Source organism: Stigmatopora argus, chromosome 17 (assembly GCF_051989625.1).
Source record: "Stigmatopora argus isolate UIUO_Sarg chromosome 17, RoL_Sarg_1.0, whole genome shotgun sequence".
Classification (NCBI taxonomy): domain Eukaryota; kingdom Metazoa; phylum Chordata; class Actinopteri; order Syngnathiformes; family Syngnathidae; genus Stigmatopora; species Stigmatopora argus.
Genome location: NC_135403.1, coordinates 4,903,589 through 4,926,215, shown reverse-complemented (window position 1 = coordinate 4,926,215; position 22,627 = coordinate 4,903,589). Strand labels below are relative to the sequence as shown.

Here is a 22,627-nt window from a genome sequence, read left to right as displayed (position 1 = left end):
TAAAATGCTCATTTAAACACATTTGTGTGTGGACAAAATGCTGAACATTTTAGTTTTTAAAGTTGCCTAATGTTGATCTTCTGGATTTCTCATTTATTCATGGCCATGGCCAGTGCTTCCAATTAATGGCTAAATGTAAAACCGCATCGACTTGGGTGTGTGGCTGATCAAGAGTCACTTAATTCTTCTTCCTCTCCTAACGGTTAAATATAGGCTGACGTTGGTCGCCAAGAGTAATCGGACCCGGGCTGTGTGGTTAGTATCCAGCTCACCGGCCAGCTTTAATGTTCTAAGCAAGCCACATCAAAGGAGAATCTTGCCAGGCTGCCAAAATCAAAACTCACACCCAATGCTTGACCCATTCTGTATGTGTGTGCACATGTGCAAGTCTGCGTGTTCACAAGGCAGTGTAAGGTGGCTGTGAAAGTTTTGCTCTGGTTGCGATTAAGTTGATAGTCAGCCCTCTTTCGCACTCGCACACACTCTTGCACATGACAGCTTGCATGCAAACATATGCAGTCACATTCTCACACACTTGATCAATGGCGCATGCACGCGCACACTCACGCCCATACATAGTCTTGGTGCATCTACACCATCATGTGGTGTGTAACTGTCAGGGTCACTCAGAGGGCAGATACTGTGCTGATGTATTGAGAAAGCTCGTCTGGGAATGTCTTCAGCTTGGAAACGCATTCCCTTATGCACACACTTGCAACTGATCTAACCAATGAGAATGGGGTTGGAGAGGTAAGGTGGTAAGGCTGAAGATTGAAAGAAAAAAAAACCTGATGAAGACCCCTTTGGGGGGGGTTGTAATGACCCAGGCCGGGCCACCAATGGTATACTAAAACATTCCATCTTGCATGAAATATAAGTAATAAAATAATAATTATATATATATATGTGTATATATATATAAATAAATATATATATATATATATATATATATATATATATATATATAAATATATATATGTGTATGTATATATATATATATATATATATATATATACAGTGGTACCTCGTCATACGACCGTTCGTCATACGGAATGCTCGTCTTACGGGGGAAATTTCGATCGAATAATTCGCCCGTGATGCGGTCAAAGTTTCGTCATGCGACCAAGCCAGGTTGCCATGGCATTTTTTTTGGCATATCTTTCGTGTATAACAATATTTACGAGCACCGGATGAGCTATTCAGACCAGGAAACGCACAACGCGCATGCGCGGTGAAAAGAGGGCTTTCTGGGTAATGAAGTATACTCGTGCTCGCAAAAGTATCCCCGGCAGCAACTCTATCATAGGCGCCGTTCGATGGGACGCGAACACAGATACTACAAGCTAAAAGGAGCCGCTAGCCAGCTACCCATGAGAAATCCGACTCGGATCGCTGCCGCCTGTGCGACGAGGAAACAGAGTCGTCTGAACACTTATGGCTCCGCTGTCCGGCCTTAATGACCGAACGCTACCATCGCGGCTTGGGCAACTCCCTGGATGAACTTATCCGTGTTCCAGTGGCAGCCCTAGCGCTGCTGAGGGTAATCCTCAGGCGCCTGAGGTGAAAAAGAAGAAGAAGAAGATGAGCAGCGGGGCGATCGCTGATAAGACTGCTTGCTGCTCGTTGGCAAGTGGTCGTGCGTTCTCCGATTGTGAGGACATTTGTGTGCATCATTTTCGGAATATTTTGAAGGGAATAGTACGACAGCAAACAGCCCATCGATAGCGAACGTGAGGGTGGAGTGTTTGTTCTGTTTACGAGTGCGTTGTGTGGAGGGGAAAAAAAAACGAAGCCCCTCTCCCCTCGGCGAAATCCGGCCAATTTTAGTTAGATTAAACACTTTATTTCTATTAAACCACTCGTTATTTATTACTTTGTCAATATATGGCGAATTATAAGAAATAAAACATTTTTTTTCAATCCAATATCCTGTTTCTGGTGTTTTTTTCAGAGAGTTGGAACGAATTAAATTGTTTCCCATTCATTTCAATGGGAAACTTTACCTCGAGTTACGAGTAACTTGTCATACGAGCTCAGTCCCGGAACGGATTAAGCTCGTATCTCGAGGTACCACTGTACATATATACATGTGTGTATGTGTATATATATATATATATATATATATATATATATATATATATATATATATATATATATATATATATATATATATATATATGTGTATATGTATAATTATTATTTGATTACTTATATTTCATGCAAGATGGAATGTTTTAGTATACCATTGGCGGCTCGGCCTGGGTATGTATGTATGGGCCTGTGTGGGTTTTTTTCTGGGTACTCTGGCTTTCTTCCACATTCCAATAACATCCATGGTAGGTGAGTTGGACACTCTAAATTGCCCCTAGTTATGAGTGTGAGTGTGATTTGTTGTCAGTGTCCTCGTCTCCATCGATTCAGTGTGTCCCCAGTCTCCGGCCTGAAGTCAGTTGGGATAGGCTGCAGCACACCCTGTGACCCTTGTGAGGATAAGTGGCTCAGAAAATGGATGAATGAATATAGCGGTTGTATATGTTTGCAATTTTTGTTTTTAGGGAAGAGTAAGGGGATTGTAGTGAAAAAAAATCCCTCTCACAATAACCACTACCACACTCACACATTAAGAAGACGTGACAGTTTGAAAGTGTTTTCTTTTATGAGAATGTTGTTGCGAGTGTGTGTGTGTGTGTCTATTTGTGTGAATTTATTTGATTTGACGCCTAGCTGCAAGTGTTTTACTTTCAGATTTGTATTCATTTCTAGTTCTGAAATGGAGGACTGAATGTAGAGATGCGCATATATACGTGTGTTAGTGTGGGTGTGGGTGTGTATATGTGTGTGTGGTTATCTGGCCTCTCTCAGACTGCTCAAAATTCATTACAAAGTGACATCAGCCCAGCCAGAGACAAATGATGGCTGGATGAAAGGGTGTGCTGGAGCTCGGCTCGGATTAGTGTTAGCTTGTGCTGGCGACACATATACACACTTAACACACAAATGCTCGCACACACACGCGCACACATTGGCTTTAATCCACTGGCAGAACAGTGCAGATACACAGAATTATTAAACAAGGGGCTGAACTCAGAGATGGTTTGGCTAATCTGCTAATAGTGGCGAGTGTGCGTGTGTGTATGGTTGTTTTCATGCACACATGAACAGTTGTTCACAAACAATGTGCAGGGACTTTTTTGGGTAAGTGGTACATATACAGTATGCATGTAAAAATAGACCAGTCCAGAGCACTTAACTTTTTATTGTTCACATGCGGTAGTAACATAAATTGCAATATATATGTATGTGTGTGTGTGTGTGTGTATATATATATATATATATATATATATATATATATATATATATATATATATATATATATATATGAAGAGAGAGAGAGGCTTTCAGTTTGAAAACATTCCAAATCTAGTGAACTGTTATACATAAACAGAAGCCAAAGGTGATCAAAGTGACAAATACATTTTACACGTGAGCATTTGACATTTCTTCTATGAGGCCATGTGCATTTTACATTTTACCCTCCAGAACTGTAATAACATGGCTATATTTAAGTAAACATGTGTTAAAATATTTTTTTCACTTTAGACGCAGCATACTGTGCAGTGATTCGACTCAACATGTTATTTAAAACGATAATTGTTTGGAAGGCATGCAAATGTATCATTCGATACATCTGCCGCCTGTCTGTTTCTAGCGCTAGTTCTTCCGTGTCCAGCACATCATGTGTAATCCAGACCTTACTTTGCTGCATTTTCAGAAGAGACCACTGAGGATGGCGAGAGACCTCCTGCCTCTTCTTCCAGGCCCACATCCAACTTCACTGACCGAGACTTGACTGACAGCAGAAGAACTGACCGTGAGTACACACAGACCCATATACGCACACACACGGGCACATCTTAGCTCAAAGCGTCCCATCGTTCGTTCCCTTTCTCTCAGGGGTAAGTTTTAAACATGTGTGTGTAAGATGTGAATGCTGCAGACTAGCCTCCATTTGACCTGTTTTAATCGTTTCCATCTGTCAGAAAGCGTGAGTGATAGAAAGAGAGAGTGAGAGAGAAATCGAGAGAAAGCAGTAGGGTGAAAAGGGTGAGAGAAATAAATGAGAAAGAAAAATGGAGAGAAAAGGAGAGGTAGAAGTTGTGGTTATTACAAGGCAATGTCCAGGCCACAGATTATTTTTTAATCAAATCAGTTCGCGTGCTTGTAATTTATAAGCGCCTTGCATTAATCTTTTCCCGTTCTTGTGCCCTCTCGGATGACATATTAATTTTTCATAAACTCAGGATTAGATGGGGGCTGGGTGATATGGCTGCTGTGTATATGTGTTTTTTTCCAATGTGCATCTCTGCAAACCCTGAATTAGTTTTTCTCCTTATACTCTGTCACTGTCTCAATCCATCCTTTAATTGTGGTCCAATATGTAACATTGTCCACTGGTTGTAATTTTAACATTGAAATTGCTGGAAAATAGTTACTGGTTTCGAAAAATGACTATGGGTAATAATGCAATGTGTATCATCTGGTTGGTGGTGGCATTTCAGCACTAGGGCAGATTTGAGGGCTTTAGGAGAGCTTCACCTTTTTTGGATGCAATTTACCCAAATTAACAATACATATAACCAATTATGTATGGGATTGAAATCCATGGCTGTGTATGATCTTACTTCCTCCATTTCATCGCATATAGTTCTCCCTCATTGTGTTTCCCACCACTAACGTCCTCCCCTTCCGCTCCCATTTTAACTACGCAGACACTTAAAACTCCTACCCTCTATCTGTCTTAGAGTAACCCTCCTCCATTCCATGCGTCTGAGCCATCCATACCTTGGTCCATAATGTGCGGCTCAATGAGGCAGAAGGCGAGCCGAGTAAGGCTGGGGTCTATTAGTTTGCTTCATTATCTATCTTTCATCTCTATCTCTCTGTCAGGCCAGTCTGAGCGACTGGCGGGGGAACCACCATCTATGCGTCCAATCCCGTATCTTACTACTAATGTAATTCAACACCACTTCATACAAAGACCAAAAAAGGGTGACAAAAAGGGCAACAATATCTAGGTTGCAACAATGTCTGTCTGTCACTTCGTCCGTGTTTCGTGTCTCTCCCTATCTCTCTCTTTCTCTATCCATCTATAATAATTTCTATCCCTGTTTTGTTTTCCTTTCTTTTTGTAACTTGAAGTCGTTTAATTTAGCGGCTACTTCCTAAGCCTGCAGTCTCTGGCACACATCAGATGTGTGTATGTGTGATTCCCTATGGAAGGGAGGGATTACAGTGTGGCCAAGTGAGCAGTCTGCTGCTTGCACACTTCATCTCCAAGACGCTTTAAACAAAGAGGGGGTATATAGATGCGGAATGGAAGAGGGAGATGGTGGAAAAAAAGGAGGGCTGAGGGATAGGGGGGTTGGGGCCAATACAGATAGGACTTTTCCCTTGCTTCATTTACATTGTCTTTTTAAATCCCATGTCACTTTAGATTAATTATAATCCATGTTACATTCTGCATGCAAATGTCCCTGATGTGGATTACTTCCAGATAGCTTTGTGTTGTGTGTGTAGATGGTGCATGGCACCATGGCTCAGGGGCCTACTTCTTATAAATAACTAACCAAGAAAAAAGGCCACAGAATATCATGCGGTCCAAGAAAATTTGTTGTACACTACCTGCTTCAAATTAGCAAAGATATTACTCATTGCTCATGCAGTGCAATTTATTAAAAGCATACACACGTTTGGATTGTTCAGATATCAGGGGACCTCAAAATGGAAATGCACACAAACCAGATTTGATTTTATGAATTCCATATTTCGTTTTTCTGAATTTGCATCCATCTTGCAAATTTGAGATGAGCGCTCCAATTGTTTTTAGTCTCTCCCAGATGAGATTAAAATATATTAAATATATTTCCATGTTTAATTACAGGCCTGCAGCTATTCCTCTATGCATGTGTGTATTTTCATTATGACAGCTTGTTGTGCGTCATAGCCAATTTGTCAAATGCGACAGGGCCTTTTTCATATTCATATGACTTATCATTGGATGCAACTCCAACAAAAAGGAAGGTAAGTCATCAAAAACACGAATATGGCAAGGCAGTTGCTTTTTAACATTCTCTCTGTAGCTCCTTTTTGTAGCCCACTGTGCTTCCTTGGGAGTTTGAGGTTCAGAGTGGGTTTGTTGTAATGTTATCAAGTGACCAGGGGTCATCCCAATGCGTAACCTCGGAGCAAGAGACAAGTAAATCATGTCAACCGACCCTCCCTGGCCCATTTTGGCCAGCTCCACTTCATAGATTTACTGCTTCATAACCTTAGCCAGTCTGCCAGGGCTCAGCAGTGCTAAATTGAATACTAAATCCAAGCTGCCGCCACCCAGCCTGCTTGCGCTTAAGTTGTGGAACCTTCCGTATTTTCATGAAATTTTCTGGAATGGACTTTAATTGCGTAAACATTTTACACAATTTACAAAGTAGGTAGGTTTGCACTAAATAAAAGACTTAGTCACAAACATCAGGCACACAATCAAATTATTTTTTGAATAGTGTTTTTATGAAATCCATAATGCTCGATTCTAATGCCACTTTCAGAGAGGAATCAATTTAACCACATAATTTGTATTAATGTGGTTGTACTATTGTTGAATTTTACTGCACCACTAACTTGTGTTCAGCTGCATAAAATAAAAAATAAAATTAATGAAAAATTAAACAAAATAAATTGTAATGAGTGTAATTCTACAGCTCCATAAACTACTACACTAATACGATCAGCTATGTCATTTAGTATTATCAGTATTTGGTATGCACCTTTTTTAATGGCTCGTGAAATACTCAATCACATCCCTGATAAGTAGAAGATAAATATTTATATTTAATTGGAACTCAAAATGTAACTACAAAAAATTTAGAAATTGGCATTGTAGCTTTAATCATTTCTTTATTATTATCTAGCATTCTCAGTTAGGAATTTCTACTTTAGATTGCACAGATGTTGCTGATTACTTACCAAACTGTATATTTTTAGGAGGTCACATGCCTTGTTGATTAAACCGTTAATTTGAATGCTTCTCTTTCCTCTAATGCAATTTTTAAATCTATCAATACGCTGTTCTTTACTTTTCTCCATCTGTGACACTTGGTTGCTTGTGTGCATCTGTGACACCCTAAACACCACTGACAGTTGCAAATAAAGATGGGTTGCAAGTGTGCCCCCTGCCCCCCAGAAATGCAAAAGGGGGGAGAGTGTCATGAATCTCCTTTTGATTTATCTAATCAACCAGGTCCTGCTGTATGCAGCCATTTGTCATTGGTGAAGGTGGGAGGGGTGGGTCGTAGTGGTTATCGGGTGTCAGGTTTATTCGGCCGAGCCACTCCATGGGCTGCAGCTGGTGGAGTCCACATGAAGATGGAGAAAAGGTGGGAAGGCAAAAAAAGGGAGGAGGGGGAAAAGGGCATAGTCATTAAGCGTAGGATGCAGATTCACCCAGACAAAGGAAAACGAGGGGGGTGGTTGCCGTCTTTTTTTCTGGATCCTGCTCACTCCCATTATTATTTTTTAATGACTCTTGCAATCCATGCAGACTATGAGAGCAAAAACCGACAAATGGGTATTTGATTTTCTCTCATAAAATCATAGACGTATTTGAATTGTGCTTTCTCCCATTGTGTACAATTGGGTTTCAGGTCATTATATGTTTGAAGGACACTAGACTTTAGAAGGCATTTCTCCAAACAGCTTCATTATGCCCTAGCAGGGCTCGCTATTTAAATCCCTTAAGTGGCCACAGAGAGAATGGCTCTCTCGGCATTCAAGGTTAGCCCAACTGTTTTTATTGATGAAAGCACCAAGACAAATCTACATCTGAAGGAAAGGCACACAACCCAGCATGCAGCCATTACACAAACATACATTCGTGTTCACTATGACAGTAATCAATGGTGATGTGTGGCTTGCTCCCATCTGCCATGTAAATGTGTTTGCAGCCTCTTGTCCAGCAATCGGCTCATCTCTCTTCGCAAGGATGCAATTTAGTTGCAAATTGAGTGAAAGATGGAGGCAAAAATTGAAAGTTGAAATTAGAATTGGTCATAATGAATAGCGGCAGGGAGCAGAAAGGTCAGGTTATATGATGGCTGCAATGAAGTGTCAGAGGCCTGTCATTGAATGCCTAATGTGCACACATACATAGACGTGCACACGTGTAAGCCTTGCAGGGGCCATGGCAAGCGGCGTAAGACAAGATTACCTTGCTATTCTGAGCTACGGTCCAATTTTCGGATGTTCTTGGAAATTCACATTGTGCCCTTGTGTTTTTCCCCCCTTATTCTCCCTCCCGCCTTCTCTCTTGTCACTTCCCTTGACAGGCCAATATTTCAGGCTCCAGATATAGGGGATTACAAATAAAATAAGTGGAACGCCTACTTAATGCAACAGAATTAAAATGCATGAACGGGCCAGAGGAATTGATATGCACCCAATAAAAACATGAGCCCTGGAATAATATGAAATACAAAATGTTTTTCCCCCTCTCCTCTATCCCCTCACTATGTATCAGGGCTTTGATTTTCCCATTTTTTCCCTTTGTGCATCCAGCGTGAAGCGTTGATTCGCAAGAGTGAGGCTCACATATTGCCTTGAGTGACCTGGCGAGGGGGGGAACTGGGGGGTGTGGGTGCTTGGGAGAGTTTTCGGTTGCTGGGTCTTTGTTTTGTGCCGGCTGTGTTAAGCTGCAGTGGCTGCATGTGAGGATGAAGCTAATGAAAGATTTATCACTAAATACAACCAGAGGCTGATCTCCCCACACTAGGCACCGTTTGTTAACGTCACACACACTTACACATGCACGTACAAATCGACACACACATTAATGTACCGCCAGCCGTGACACCCCAACACAAACACACTCTCATACCAAAATGTTGCATCTCGTGCAGATAGACGTATGGATGAGACAGTCAGGGAAAATGTTTATGATCTAATGAAGTGTATAATATTACCATAACATTTTATATATGTCATGCTGTGATAATGAGCTTTCTCCATTTCACATAGCCTCAGGGTGGGAAGTGCATGTGTTGGTGTGAGTGCATGAGTGATACAGTTCGTGATGTTGCTGTCAAAGTATTTTAATGATCAACTATGTGAAAATGCTTAATCTCTCCCACTGTATGTCCTATACTGTATATCAATTAATTGTTTTGCCCTCCCACACTTCAGGAGCGAATTCCACGTCTAAAGAATCACCTGGACAGAACACAGCGCTGAAACATTCACTTCAGCCTGATCAACAAATTGAAAGCCCCCCCAAAAGGCCCAAATCTGCTGAAGCGAAGACCTCCATTGCTGATCAGGTAATGGTTATGCAGAAAAAAAAGTGCAATTAACTAACTAGCTTTGTCCAATAAGGCCATCGGTACTATATTAGGCCACTAAAATTATTTTCATGTATTTGAAGTAGGAATAATTTCCATTCTGCGTACAATTCATTGGACGTGACAGCAGAAGTATTGTGTCCCTTTCACCTAAAATTATTAGGACAAAATGTAATTCCTGAAATAATCCTGAATAAAATAAATAATACAGATAAGTGGAAGATGGCAATCTTTCCTTTGAAAGGGTGAAACACAGCCCCCCATTCCTTTTTTTACCATCAAGAACAATCATCATGCTTTTAGATACAACACCTCCACTCGCAATGGAACGCTCGCCCAACTACTCCCAATGTTACATTTCTTCAAATTATATGTGCTTTTAAATTAGATTATGAAGTGTTATCCCGTCCAGGTCCTATAAGAATGGAAGACTTTGTCAAGTGAGGAATGGATTCTATTAAACCAGTTAGAAGGGATGCAGTTACTGAATGTCCTGCAAACTCCCTGTAATGAGTGTCAGGGGACATGGTTTGAAAGAGTACTCACCTTTATCCTTTGTAATCACCTGATTTAACATTCTGATCAGTTATGAATTTGGCTGAATAAAATGGAATGCGTTTACAGAAGTGAATTATGTTAATGTGAGACCAACATGTATGGGCATAATATGTGAAAGATACAAACCAATGAGTACAGATTCAGAAAGATTAGAAACTGATGCACATTTTTGTTTTAGGTTCAGCAATGTCCATATTGCAACTTCAGCAGTAAAGATGCCAACCGTATGCAACTCCATGTGATGTCCCAGCATTCCATGCAGCCAGTAATCCGCTGCCCACTATGTCAGGATGTCCTAAGCAACAAGATTCACCTACAGCTGCATCTCACCCACCTTCACAGTGTGGCACCTGACTGTGTAGAAAAGCTCATTATGACGGTACGTAAAGACCGTGTGCATGTGTGCGTGTAATTGCCTGTAATTGCATGGCATAATTTCATCAGAACAGCAGAGTGACCTCCCTGTCCTTGTTGCCAATTACAAAAGTTATATGGAACATTTGCCTTTTAAACTGTTGTCCTCACTGTCAGAAATTGTAGGTCACCCTCAATGCCATTTAACCTTTGCAGAAGGTGAAGCTGTCCTAATTAAAGAAAAACTTTTTGTTCTGGCAGGTTGTTGGCCCCGATACAACAGGATCAAATAGCACTCTTCAACCTCAAACTGGACAAGAAAAAGGATTGCCTTCAATAGATTCACATCTCTCTATTGATGGATCTAAAAAATCACAAGGTAAACAGCACAGTATTTAAAACACAGTCACATGACTTCCATTAGTGATCATCAGCATTCTGCTTTGGTATTCTTAACTACCAGTGATGAGTTAACACTTAAATGTTGTTGTCTGCTTTAAGGAAACTCTTCAAAAGATGAATTGGCATGTCAAGAAAAAAATGAATTAGAGCTCCAATGTGAAGAAATGAAACCCCCAAAGGAAGCGTCAGAGGCTCCAGACTGGAGGAGAGCAAGTGGGTTAGGGCAAGACAGTCGGTCCCCTGATAGCCTTCAGGATCATCTCAGTGAACTGCAAAGGCTCCAACAACAACAGCAGCAACTATCAGTGTCTGATCGGCATGTCTACAAATATCGTTGCAACCACTGCAGCCTTGCCTTCAAAACAATGCAGAAGCTGCAGATACATTCCCAATACCATGCCATCAGAGCAGCCACTATGTGCAGCCTTTGCCAACGGAGCTTCAGGACATTCCTGGCCCTCAGAAAACATTTGGAAAATGGACATCCTGAACTTACTGAGGCTGAAGTGCAGCAATTAATTGGAAATCTCCCTCTGAATGGCGACATCACAGAAAGTGAAGCCAGAGCTTTAGAGGAAGCTCAGGCATTTGAGCATGACTTGGACAAAGACGATGACATTGATCATGAAGATAAGCCTAGTCCAACTGGAAGTGACAGCAGCTCTCTAATAGATGACATGGGAGCAGAACCAAAACGTACCCTACCATTTAGAAAAGGCCCAAATTTTACTATGGAGAAGTTTTTAGATCCTTCTCGTCCTTACAAGTGCACAGTATGTAAGGAGTCTTTTACTCAGAAGAATATTTTACTAGTTCACTATAATTCAGTTTCTCATCTGCACAAATTGAAGAAAGTCCTTCAAGAGGCATCAAGCCCAATTCCTCAAGAAACAGGCAACAGCATTGACAACAAACCATACAAATGTAATATTTGCAATGTTGCATATAGCCAAAGTTCAACACTTGAGATTCACATGAGGTCAGTACTCCACCAGACCAAAGCTAGAACAGCCAAATCTGAAATGAACAAAGACAGTATTGGCACAAGTGGTCCAGTAGCAGCAAAAAGTCCTGCTCCAATCACACAAGGAAACAGCAGCAACACAGACCCTGCTCGAAGTGGAACACCATCAGCTAGCAAACAAAATAATGTTGAACCCAAAGACACTACTAGCAACAATAACACAAAACAAACTACCGAAAATGTTTCAGCACAGTCAAGCAGCCACCAGTCAGCCCAGTCCTCAGCGCAACTGCAAATGCAGCTTCAACATGAACTCCAGCAGCAGGCTGCCTTCTTCCAGCCTCAGTTTCTTAACCCAGCTTTCTTCCCACATTTCCCAATGACCCCAGAAGCATTGCTACAATTTCAACAGCCCCAATTCCTATTCCCCTTCTACATCCCAGGAGCAGAATTCAACCTCAGCCCGGAACTTGCCCTGCATTCAGCAGCAGCTTTTGGAATGCCAGGTCTTACTGGATCCTTCTTGGAAGATTTGAAGCAGCAGATGCAACAGCAGCATCAACTGCAACAAGCTCAACAGCAGCAACAGCAAGTCTCTCAGACACAGTTGCAGATTCAGCAGCAAAAGAACCAGCAAATGTTAAACCAAAAAGCTAAAATGGAGACAAGCAATGCATCAGTTTCAGATAATCAAATGTCAAAAGAGGCAGAAGACCACATTGAAAAACAAGACAGCAAAGCAAAGTTGGAAAATGGATGTGAAGCTGTTATGGATGGAGCAAAAGACAACAAAGACAATAAAAAGTCCAAATTCTCTGAGCCACTGATTCCTCCTCCTCGTATTGTGTCAGGAGCTAGGGGTAATGCAGCCAAAGCACTATTGGAGAATTTTGGATTTGAACTAGTCATCCAGTACAATGAAAATAGGCAAAAGATCCAAAAGAAAACTAAAGATGGAGGTGAAAAAATGGATATAAACCCTGATAAACTTGAGTGTGGAATGTGCGGAAAGCTGTTCTCCAATATGCTCATACTCAAAAGCCACCAAGAGCATGTGCACAGTCAGTTTTTCCCATATGTAGAGCTTGAAAAGTTTGCGCAGCAGTACAGAGAGGCGTATGACAAACTCTACCCAATTAATCCAGCTTCACCGGAGACGCCTCCACCCCCACCACCTCCTCCTCCACCTCCCGCCACTGCTCTGGTGACAACACCTCAACCAACTTCAACTTCACTGCCCAAACCCCTAACACCAGCACCATCACCAGTCCCTGTCCCCCATCAGACCACACATCAAACTACTCACCAGTCACCGACACTACAGCCACCACATCCTTCCCCAAAACCAAATGCTTCTTCTGCACCTCCACAAGTGCAGCTTCCTGTTCCTTTGGATTTGCCCCTTTTCTCTCCTCTTATGATGCAATCTGTCCAGCACCCGGGATTGCCCCCTCAATTGGCTCTCCAGCTGCCTACTATGGATTCTCTCTCTACAGACCTTACACAACTCTGCCAGCAACAATTGGGGCTCGATCCAAACTTTCTCCGGCAATCCCAGTTTAAGCGACCACGCACTCGTATAACCGATGACCAGCTTAAAATTCTCCGTGCAAACTTTGACATCAACAATTCTCCTAATGAAGAACAAATTCAAGAGATGTCAGAGAAGTCGGGGTTGCCTCAAAAGGTCATTAAACACTGGTTCCGTAACACTCTTTTCAAAGAGAGGCAGCGGAGCAAAGACTCCCCCTACAATTTTAATATTCCTCCCATTACTACTTTGGATGACATTCGAATAGAGACCCACATGAACACACATGAATATTACCGGACGGACTCAGCCATGAACAAAAGGTCTTCCAGAACCAGATTTACAGATTACCAATTGAGGGTTCTTCAAGATTTCTTTGATACCAATGCCTATCCCAAGGATGATGAAATTGAGCAGCTTTCAACTGTCCTTAATCTACCAACTCGGGTGATTGTGGTGTGGTTCCAAAATGCACGGCAGAAAGCTCGCAAAAGCTATGAAAATCAGGCCGATTCTAAAGAGAGTGAGAAAAAAGAGCTGACTAATGAACGATACATCAGAACTACCAATATGCAGTACCAGTGTAAAAAGTGCAGCATTGTTTTCCCACGCATCTTTGACCTCATCACTCACCAAAAGAAGTTGTGTTACAAAGATGAAGATGAGGAAGGTAATGAGGAAAACAACTGTGAAGATTACGCAGATGACCAATTTCCAATTAAAATTACCCAACAATCTTTAGAGCCAACCCCAAATTCCCAGGGAAATGCTACCAGCTCTGGCTCAAGCTCCCCTGTGATGGCCTCTCCTCGTGCTAGTGTGGAAAAGGCCTCTCCTAAGCCAGACTTTGAACTTCATTCTGAAAGTGAATCAAAACAAAATGAGACTGCATCTTCACCAATGGTCAAATCTTTACCAGATCCAAGGCCAGCTAAAGCTTGCACACCTCAACCACCCCCCCAAAAAGCTGCCCAGCCACCAATGTCAAGACCCCATTCTCAGCCACCAGCAGCAACAGTTCCCTCTAGTCCTCTTTCCTTGGCTCTTTCCTCCCTCACAAACAGCCTCCCCCACCAGATGCTTCAATACCAGTGTGATCAGTGTAAGATTGCATTCCCTACAGTGGAGCTCTGGCAGGAACATCAACACATGCATTTCTTAGCTGCCCAGAACCAATTTCTGCACTCACAGTTCCTTGAAAGACCCATTGATATGCCTTATATGATATTTGACCCAAACAACCCATTAATGGCTAGCCAGCTATTATCTGGAAGCCTCTCCCAAATCTCTTCACAAGGTAGTTCCGGTTTGACCTCTGCTACAGCATCAGGGTCAATGAAGAGAAAATTGGATGATAAGGATGAAAGTGGCAATGATAAAGATGGTGGAAACAGTAGTGAGGAACAACACAGAGATAAGCGTCTGAGAACCACCATAACACCCGAACAACTTGAGGTCCTTTATGATAAATACCTAATTGATTCTAATCCAACAAGAAAAATGTTGGATCACATTGCAAGAGAGGTCGGCTTAAAAAAGAGAGTGGTGCAAGTTTGGTTCCAAAACACGCGTGCTCGGGAGAGAAAGGGACAGTTTCGAGCAATCGGACCCTCCCAGTCACACAAAAAATGCCCCTTTTGTCGGGCTCTCTTCAAAGCAAAGTCAGCTCTAGATAGCCACATACGATCAAGACACTGGCATGAGGCGAAGCAGGCAGGATTTAGTTTGCCACCAAGCCCAATGATGAATCAAGACGACAGAGGTGACAGCCCAAAGTATAACTTCTTTGACTTTTCACAGCTGCCTACCAAGACTGAGCCAAATGACTACGAGTTGCCTACTGCATCATCCACTCCAGTAAAACCATCTGAAATGCAACTAAAAAACTTCTTTAGCCCTTCATCATTAAAAGCTGAAAACTGTGATGAAACTGATGGGCCTAATGTTAACTCAGCAGATCTATCATCTTATGATCTTAGCAAGGTGGACTTTGATGAGACTTCGTCAATTAATACAGCTATTAGTGATGCTACGACTGGAGATGAGGGCAATAACAACGAGGTTGAGAGCTTCACATCTAATGGAGGAGACAAAATGACTGAAAATAAGAGTGGCATGGTTTCAAACTCTGATGGTGGCAGTGACCGATTCCAATTCAGCATGGTGAGCCCTGCCCTCAGTTTCTCTGGGAAAGACTGTGACAATTACTATAGCTCCCGAGAAGATGACTTCGATGAAACCAACGACAGAAGCGAATCGTCAAGCCTTGCTGATCCCAGTTCTCCAAGTCCATTTGGGACTGGCAACCCTTTCAAGTCCGGTAAAGGGACCAATTCAGGGGATAGGCCAGGCCATAAACGATTTAGAACGCAGATGAGTAACCTGCAACTCAAAGTCCTCAAAGCTTGTTTTAGTGATTATCGCACTCCTACAATGCAAGAGTGTGAGATGCTGGGAAATGAGATTGGGCTTCCCAAGCGTGTTGTCCAAGTGTGGTTCCAGAATGCCAGAGCTAAAGAAAAGAAATTTAAGATAAACATTGGAAAGCCATTCATGATAAGTCAGGGCTCACCAGATGGACCGAGGCCAGAGTGTACTTTGTGTGGTATGAAGTACACTCCACGGATGTCAATCCGAGACCACATCTTCTCCAAACAGCACATCACCAAAGTGCAAGAAACCTTGGGAAACCTGGTTGATAGGGAAAAGGACTACCTAGCACCAACCACTGTCCGACAGCTGATGGCCCAGCAAGAACTTGATCGCATGAAGAAAGCTGGTGAGGGACTCAGTTTGCCTGGCCAGCAGCAACAAACAGCAGTGGACAACAGTAATGCACTTCATGGCCTTAGCCTGCCCTCAGGCTACCCGGGGATCTCTGGCCTTCCGCCAGTGCTACTTCCCGGAGTCAACGGGCCATCATCGCTTCCTGTTTTCCCACCCAACACACCTGGTGAGTTAGTATGACAGACCAAGATGAAATAGACTATAATCTTTATGAAATCAACTTCATATGCATTGTTTCATTCTCCGATACTGCTGTTTATTCTTCATCACAGTGGTTTTATTCAGAGTCCTATTTTCCAATACAATTTTGAAATTGCAAATGGTTGGTATAATGCATGGATGATTTTCATCATCAGAGTTGAGCTGGTAATGAAAGTTTTTGTACAACATTTTTTTTTTAATTTACTGATCATCTGCTCGGTATATTTATAGTATTAGACTTAAGGTGTCTTAATGCAAATGTGACAGTTTTGATCCATAACAAAATTGGAATATGATATTTAATTAAAATCTAACATCACCCATGACAAATGAGGTACAGTATCTTTACATTAAAACAAATTTCCCCAATTTTTCACTGACTTTCTGAATATTGAATATTTCCATATTTATATACCACTGTATTTCAGCTTTAGCATCTCCTGGTGCTGGCATGCTTGGGTTCCCTACACCAGCCACCCCATCTCCTGCCATGTCTCTCAGCACTACCCCAACCAAGAGCATTCTGCAGACTCCTCCTCCTCCACCCCCTCCTCCTGTTCCTTCCACACCTTTGGCAGCAGTAAACAATACAGAGCAGCAAGGTAAAGATTCAGAGAGAGACAAGAGCAAAGCAATGGGAGACAAATCACAACAGACGAAGATGAAGGGCAGCGAGAAAGAGAGTGCTTCACAGCCTGAGAACCCTGGTATGGGCAAGAAGAGGGAAAAACTATCAGGGAAACCAGGAAGTGAGCCTCCACTCGACACAGCAAAACTGCAGGCCCTTCAAAATGCTCTGGCCGCAGGTGATCCCAACTCTTTTTTGGGTGGGCAGTTTTTGCCGTATTTCCTTCCTGGATTCCCTAACTGCTTCTCACCTCAGCTTCCCAGAGGTGTCCAAACAGGGGGCTATTTCCCACCACTTTGTGGGATGGAGAACATGTTCCCATACGGCCCAGCAGCAGTCCCACAAGCTGCTATGGCCGCTGGTCTCTCCCCGACTGCTCTTCTGCAGCAATATCAGCAGTACCAACAGTCCCTTCAAGATTCTTTACAGAAACAACAGCAGCAGAAACAACTGGAACAACAGCAGAAGCAGCAACAAAAATCAACCCCTGCTAAGGCACCCCAGAGTATGAAAGGCACCGGAGCTAACTCATTCAAACCAAAAGAAGCTAATCATACTAAGGATGATACCAACACAGGCTCTTCAACAGAAAGCACAAAAGAAGAACTGAAAACAGAAACCAAAAGTACTAAGGATTTTCCAGATGCTTTTATTGTACCGTCCATCAAGCATGAGTTTATATGCAGGAAGTGCCAGTTGATTTTTTCTGACGAAGATTCTGTGGTACGTCATCAAAAATCCCTCTGTTACTTTGGACACACTTTTAGTGACCCGCAAGAGATGGTGCTTCGAAAGGCAGTGAGCAACTACACATGCGTTGCCTGCAAAGTCGTCGTCAATGGGAACGAAGCACTTGGCCAACACCTTCAGTCGAGCTTGCACAAAGAGAAAACAATCAAACAAGCAATGAGAAATGCCAAAGAGCATACTAGATTATTACCTCATTCTGTCTGCTCCCCTACTCCTAACACCACATCTACCTCGCAGTCTGCAGCTTCTTCTAACAACACCTTCCCTCATCTGTCTCACTTATCCATGAAGTCCTGGCCTAATGTCCTGTTCCAGGCCACCACCACTGTCCAGAAAGCTGCTTCCTCCTCCTCCCCTTCAGCCTCTCCTCCCCCTCCCCTATCCTCGCCGTCAACGGTTACCTCAACTTCCTGCAGCACCTCAGGGGTTCCAACTTCACTACCCACCGAGAGTTGTTCAGATGAGTCTGACAATGAGCTAAGCCAAAAGCTGAACGACTTAGATAATGCGTTGGAAGTCAAGGCGAAGCCAGCATCTGGCCTAGATGCGAGCTTCAGTAGTATCAGAATGGATATGTTCAGTGTTTAGGAGTGACAAAAGGATCCCTTGCGCGAAGAAAACAAAATAAGACTTTTAAAACTGCAGTTCCAAAGTTTCTCTTAACCCAAAAAAAAAATTCAGTACCAAATGATTGACTCAGGATTGTTTTTCCCATATTGATATGCTGGCAAGATATTGATAGATTTTTTTTTTTTTTTTTTTTTTTTTTTTTGTTATGGACAGAACTGTTGCAGATGCGCAGATGCTTGACTGAGCTTATATTGTATACAAAAACACGGAGTAGGGAAAAATTCACAGGCTCCTCCGTTTGTGAGGGGTTTGTTTCAAGCCAAAAACTGTCATGATAGCAAATTGCACCTCAGCTGGATTGTTTTCCAATGCTAGCATGTACTGTATGGGATGACGATCCAGAACCCTCAAAGAGAATCTCTCTTAGTCTTTAGATAGGTGTAATTCAGTAGCTTTAAATTCTCAGGTCAGATAACAAAACATTTCTCATTTGTTAAACTGCGAGCCTGGGTACACATGGCTTATAACCAAAACATGTCAAGCTTTATCAGACACATTTTCTTGGTGTGTATAGAGTACCAAGAGACAATATAACTGTTACAATGGACGATGTGCATATTATTTTAGTTGTACCCTAAAGGAGAGTGTGGTTTTGTCATTGAGGGAATTTAGAATGGTTAAAGCAAATGTATTACGACCCCGTGTTTGCCAGTTTTTAATACAACAAGCTGTAACTATTTAATTGCCCCCTTTTTTTGTTCTTGTACTCTATTCTAATCTGTGCCAACCTTCTCACTTGTACCTCTGCTCACACCCTTTTCTCAAGAGGTAATAATTCTAGTTTTGATAGACTTTCTGATCATGTGAATAGAACACTTTCTTTGGTGAATTGCTATACTGTTATGGTACCTGCTTGTGTCTGGACTATAGTGCACTTATTTTTGTTTTATTTGATCTTTTTTTCATATACCTAGGCCATTTATTAATTTAATAGAGATTTTTCGGTTTGTATGTTTGTATGTATGGATTTTAATTATTATTTCTGTCAATTGCAGCAACATACTGGTCCATATGTTTTACATGATTGATGCCTAACAATCTATTTAACAATTGGTGCATCTATGAAAGCAGTACTGTATACTTGAAACTGTTAAGGTACAAGTTGGACACAATGTTTGAGAAAGGTATGATCATTTCTTTGCAAATACGCTGCTTTAAAAAAAATAATTTGTGTTATGTACTCATCAATTTCATGTACGTACTGACGACAGTGTTACACTTAATTATGGCTAGTGAGTACATAGATGGACGTCCTCCCATGATTTCTCCGGGCACTTGTGTTCATCTGCATTTAATGAAATAATTTCAACATTGCAAAGTATTACCTTACAAAAGTTTTGCTGCTATTGTGTAATTATATTTTGCTTGCCATTATTCCTCTCCAAACTTCTACCAGACAAAATACTGATAAATTAATTTGCTTCTGCAATTTTTTTTTTAAATGTTGTGTTCTTAATTTTGCTGTGGAACTAAGAATGTGAAAACTGTCAAAAGGTGTTCAGTTTATCTGTTTGTTTATTTTTGTTTTGTTGTTTTAAGAATCACTTTCTGGTTTGGTCATTGAAACTAATGTGGTTCATTCCAAAGTAACAGAAGGCTATTTGCGTGAAAGAAAAGGCTTGTGAACAAAAAGAGCAAAGCTGTTGTACATATTCATAGTTGGCTGTGCATGGTACAAATTTATTAATATGAAGAAATGCAAAATTGTATTGCTTTTTGGTATTTCCTATTCTGAGATGAGCAAGTAGCATGTAATGCAACTGTTTGACAGGTTAAATCAAATCATGCTTAGTTATTGTTTCAAACAATTAAATCAAGTAACATTTCCTTTTCTTTTACTATTGTAAAGGTGTTCTTTCCCAAAGTTTTGAAGCAAAATGTCCGTTTTTGATTTTCTCTGTGAGCTTTTTGTCCTTATTTGGATTTTATTATTTTATCAATTACGTTAATCCTGAAGACACTTTTCGATTGTGTTTCCTAAGAGACATTCTGGCCTCCCAAGGTGCAATTCTGCCATTGTACAAACATGAGCGACTGTCCTGATTCCAAAGGCTTTCACCACTTGGCTTTTTGCCTTCCCCCACTCGGTGGCTCAGCTTTTTAAGACTGAACTTTTTGCTTGCTAGCATCATGTGCTAAGATTCTAGCATCACAGACAGGACGCTTTCCACAACAAGGACTGGTAACAGCTAACAAACCAACAAAACGGATGGTCCAACAGCAACTGTACATAGTTATTGCAACTGCACAGCAGCCAAAAACAAAACAATGAACCTAAAAAAAAACAAATAAAAAAAAATTACAAAAAAAAGTGGACGGATTGTGTCATGTTTATGAGGACAGCCTTCAAAAGGTTGAAAATTGGAATTGCTCTTCTGGATGTCAAAGGGATTTTCATGGCGCAATCATATCCTATTCAATATGTACTCTTCAACATCTGGGTAACATAGGAAATGCACCCTGAGGTTTTATTAAGAAGAAGCCCCTACGGCTAAAACTTTAAATAAACTAAACCAAAAATGTTATTGATGTTTTATATATAGAGAGTAGTCACATTAGTTTTTGTTACTGTACTGTTTGAGGTCTCAACTGTACCGTATCACGGTAATAACATGGTTTTGGAAACTTTTTTTTGTTTTTTTAATTTGTCACAGACCTGTTGTCATAGTTGAAATGACGTTTATTGTAGATGGTATTTGAACAATTTCTGGAAATAGTTCATCAAGTATGTTTGTTGCTCATTGTTGTGATACATTAAAAACTGTATCTGCCAACCACTTTTGTCTCTCCAGTTATTCTTTTTTATATTTTTTGTGGCATATATTTTTAATCTGCACGTCGCTTATGAATCTCAAATTGGTACTTTTTGGTTCTTTAGTCATGTAAAAATCTTATATTAGTTGCAATTTTGTCATAGGAAGTATAAAATACATAAATACCTACATAATACAATATTAATCAGCCCATAAACAGTTAAGGGATATCAATATTTGTTTCTGTATAACATCAATGCCACAATTCTAAATATTTGAATTTTTCCCACTGAATAACAAAATGTAGGATTATGCCAGTTGATTTCCAATTAGAATGTGTACAAATAATACCGATTTTGAGAAAAACATTGACAAAGAATTATATTTAATGACTTTTGAATCAATTTAATTTAGTTTCTACTATACTACTTTTGACGTTTGCTGTTTGTTAACTGTTGTTGATCTGTGAAGGCCCTTGAGATATATACATAATTTAAACCAGTAGAAATAAACTAAACTGGCTGAAATATGATCTATGCAGATATATACTCTATTTTGTGGTTTATCATCTAATTTTCTAATTCACAAAAAACAAAGAGGAAATGTGGATTGTCCAATGGAAGGCCATTTGATGCTTTCAATAAAAAGATAAAGAAATCCTCGTTCAAAAAGCCCCCACACAATAGAACAACAAAATGTTTCCCGCACCTTTGTCAGGGTCACATAATAGAGCACATTCATAAGTCGTTACATCCAACCTAATGAAATCTCACAAGGGCAACGAAAATGAGGGGGTGTGGGGGTGGCTAGAGGATCTTGTCACATCTGGCAGGAATGATTTGTGCCCTTTATTGTACGCTGGCTACACTTGATTGTGAGGTGGAGCAGCCATGGCATGTTAAAGCCTCAAAAACAGCATTTTTATTTTTGTCCCTTTCCGACTTCGCTCGTCGCCCTTGACAAATGTTCTCTGCTCACAGCAGGCAAGCGTTTTGTTGAATGGTCCTTTCCCGTTGCCCACCCTTCAAGAGCAGGCGGTTGTCAAGGTAGCTACCCCCCACACCCCTCCCTCACCCTCACTATATTATAGGATTGAATTGCTTTTGACCTTTGTAGAGAACAATGCCACAAGGCCTTTCAATGTTTCTGGTCTTCTCAAACACCTTCAAGAAAGATCACTGTGTATTCACTGTATTCTGCTATGAAATCACAAACAGCCCAATCCATTTAATTGCAAAATACGCGCTCAAATGCTGCAGTTAGCCATATGTTGAATTTTTACAGAGTAGTAAGTTAAATGCTGATTTTCTGTTAGACAGTTCTGTCGCGGTTTGGATTTCCTACTTTATAACAAACTGAGAATTCCACCTTGCACTGAATAGATTGGTTTTTAGTGAGACATCCTAATAAAAACAGATAGGCAAGCATCCCCTCTTTACGGGAGCAAAGATGTACTGCTTAATATTGCATCGTTAAAGCGCACTAATGTTAGCACCCGAGTTTATTTTGTCACGTGTAACATCATTGAATAGAAGAAAATATCTGCTCATCCCATTCGCACTTTTAGGATGGTCACAGCAACCATGTAAATACTAACTCCTAGCGTTGGCTATGCAATTGGATGTATAGATCATTGTTTCCATACCACTGTGTCCCGGCACACTGGTGGGCCGTGAGCAA

General features: G+C 41.1%; 1 protein-coding gene across 3 annotated transcripts in view; it reads left to right on the top strand.

The window, feature by feature from the left end:
* The window catches only part of zfhx4 (zinc finger homeobox 4), an 81,698-nt gene extending 60,727 nt beyond the window's left edge, over positions 1-20,971 (top strand). For all 3 annotated transcript variants that reach the window (XM_077624675.1, XM_077624677.1, XM_077624676.1), the window contains exons 7-12: positions 3,773-3,871; positions 9,235-9,368; positions 10,126-10,326; positions 10,563-10,680; positions 10,803-16,151; positions 16,615-20,971. In XM_077624675.1, the coding sequence (XP_077480801.1) occupies positions 3,773-3,871; positions 9,235-9,368; positions 10,126-10,326; positions 10,563-10,680; positions 10,803-16,151; positions 16,615-18,152 (7,439 nt within the window). In that variant the 3' untranslated portion in view covers positions 18,153-20,971. The remainder of the gene's footprint in view (positions 1-3,772; positions 3,872-9,234; positions 9,369-10,125; positions 10,327-10,562; positions 10,681-10,802; positions 16,152-16,614) is intronic.
* Positions 20,972-22,627: the final 1,656 nt, after the last annotated feature.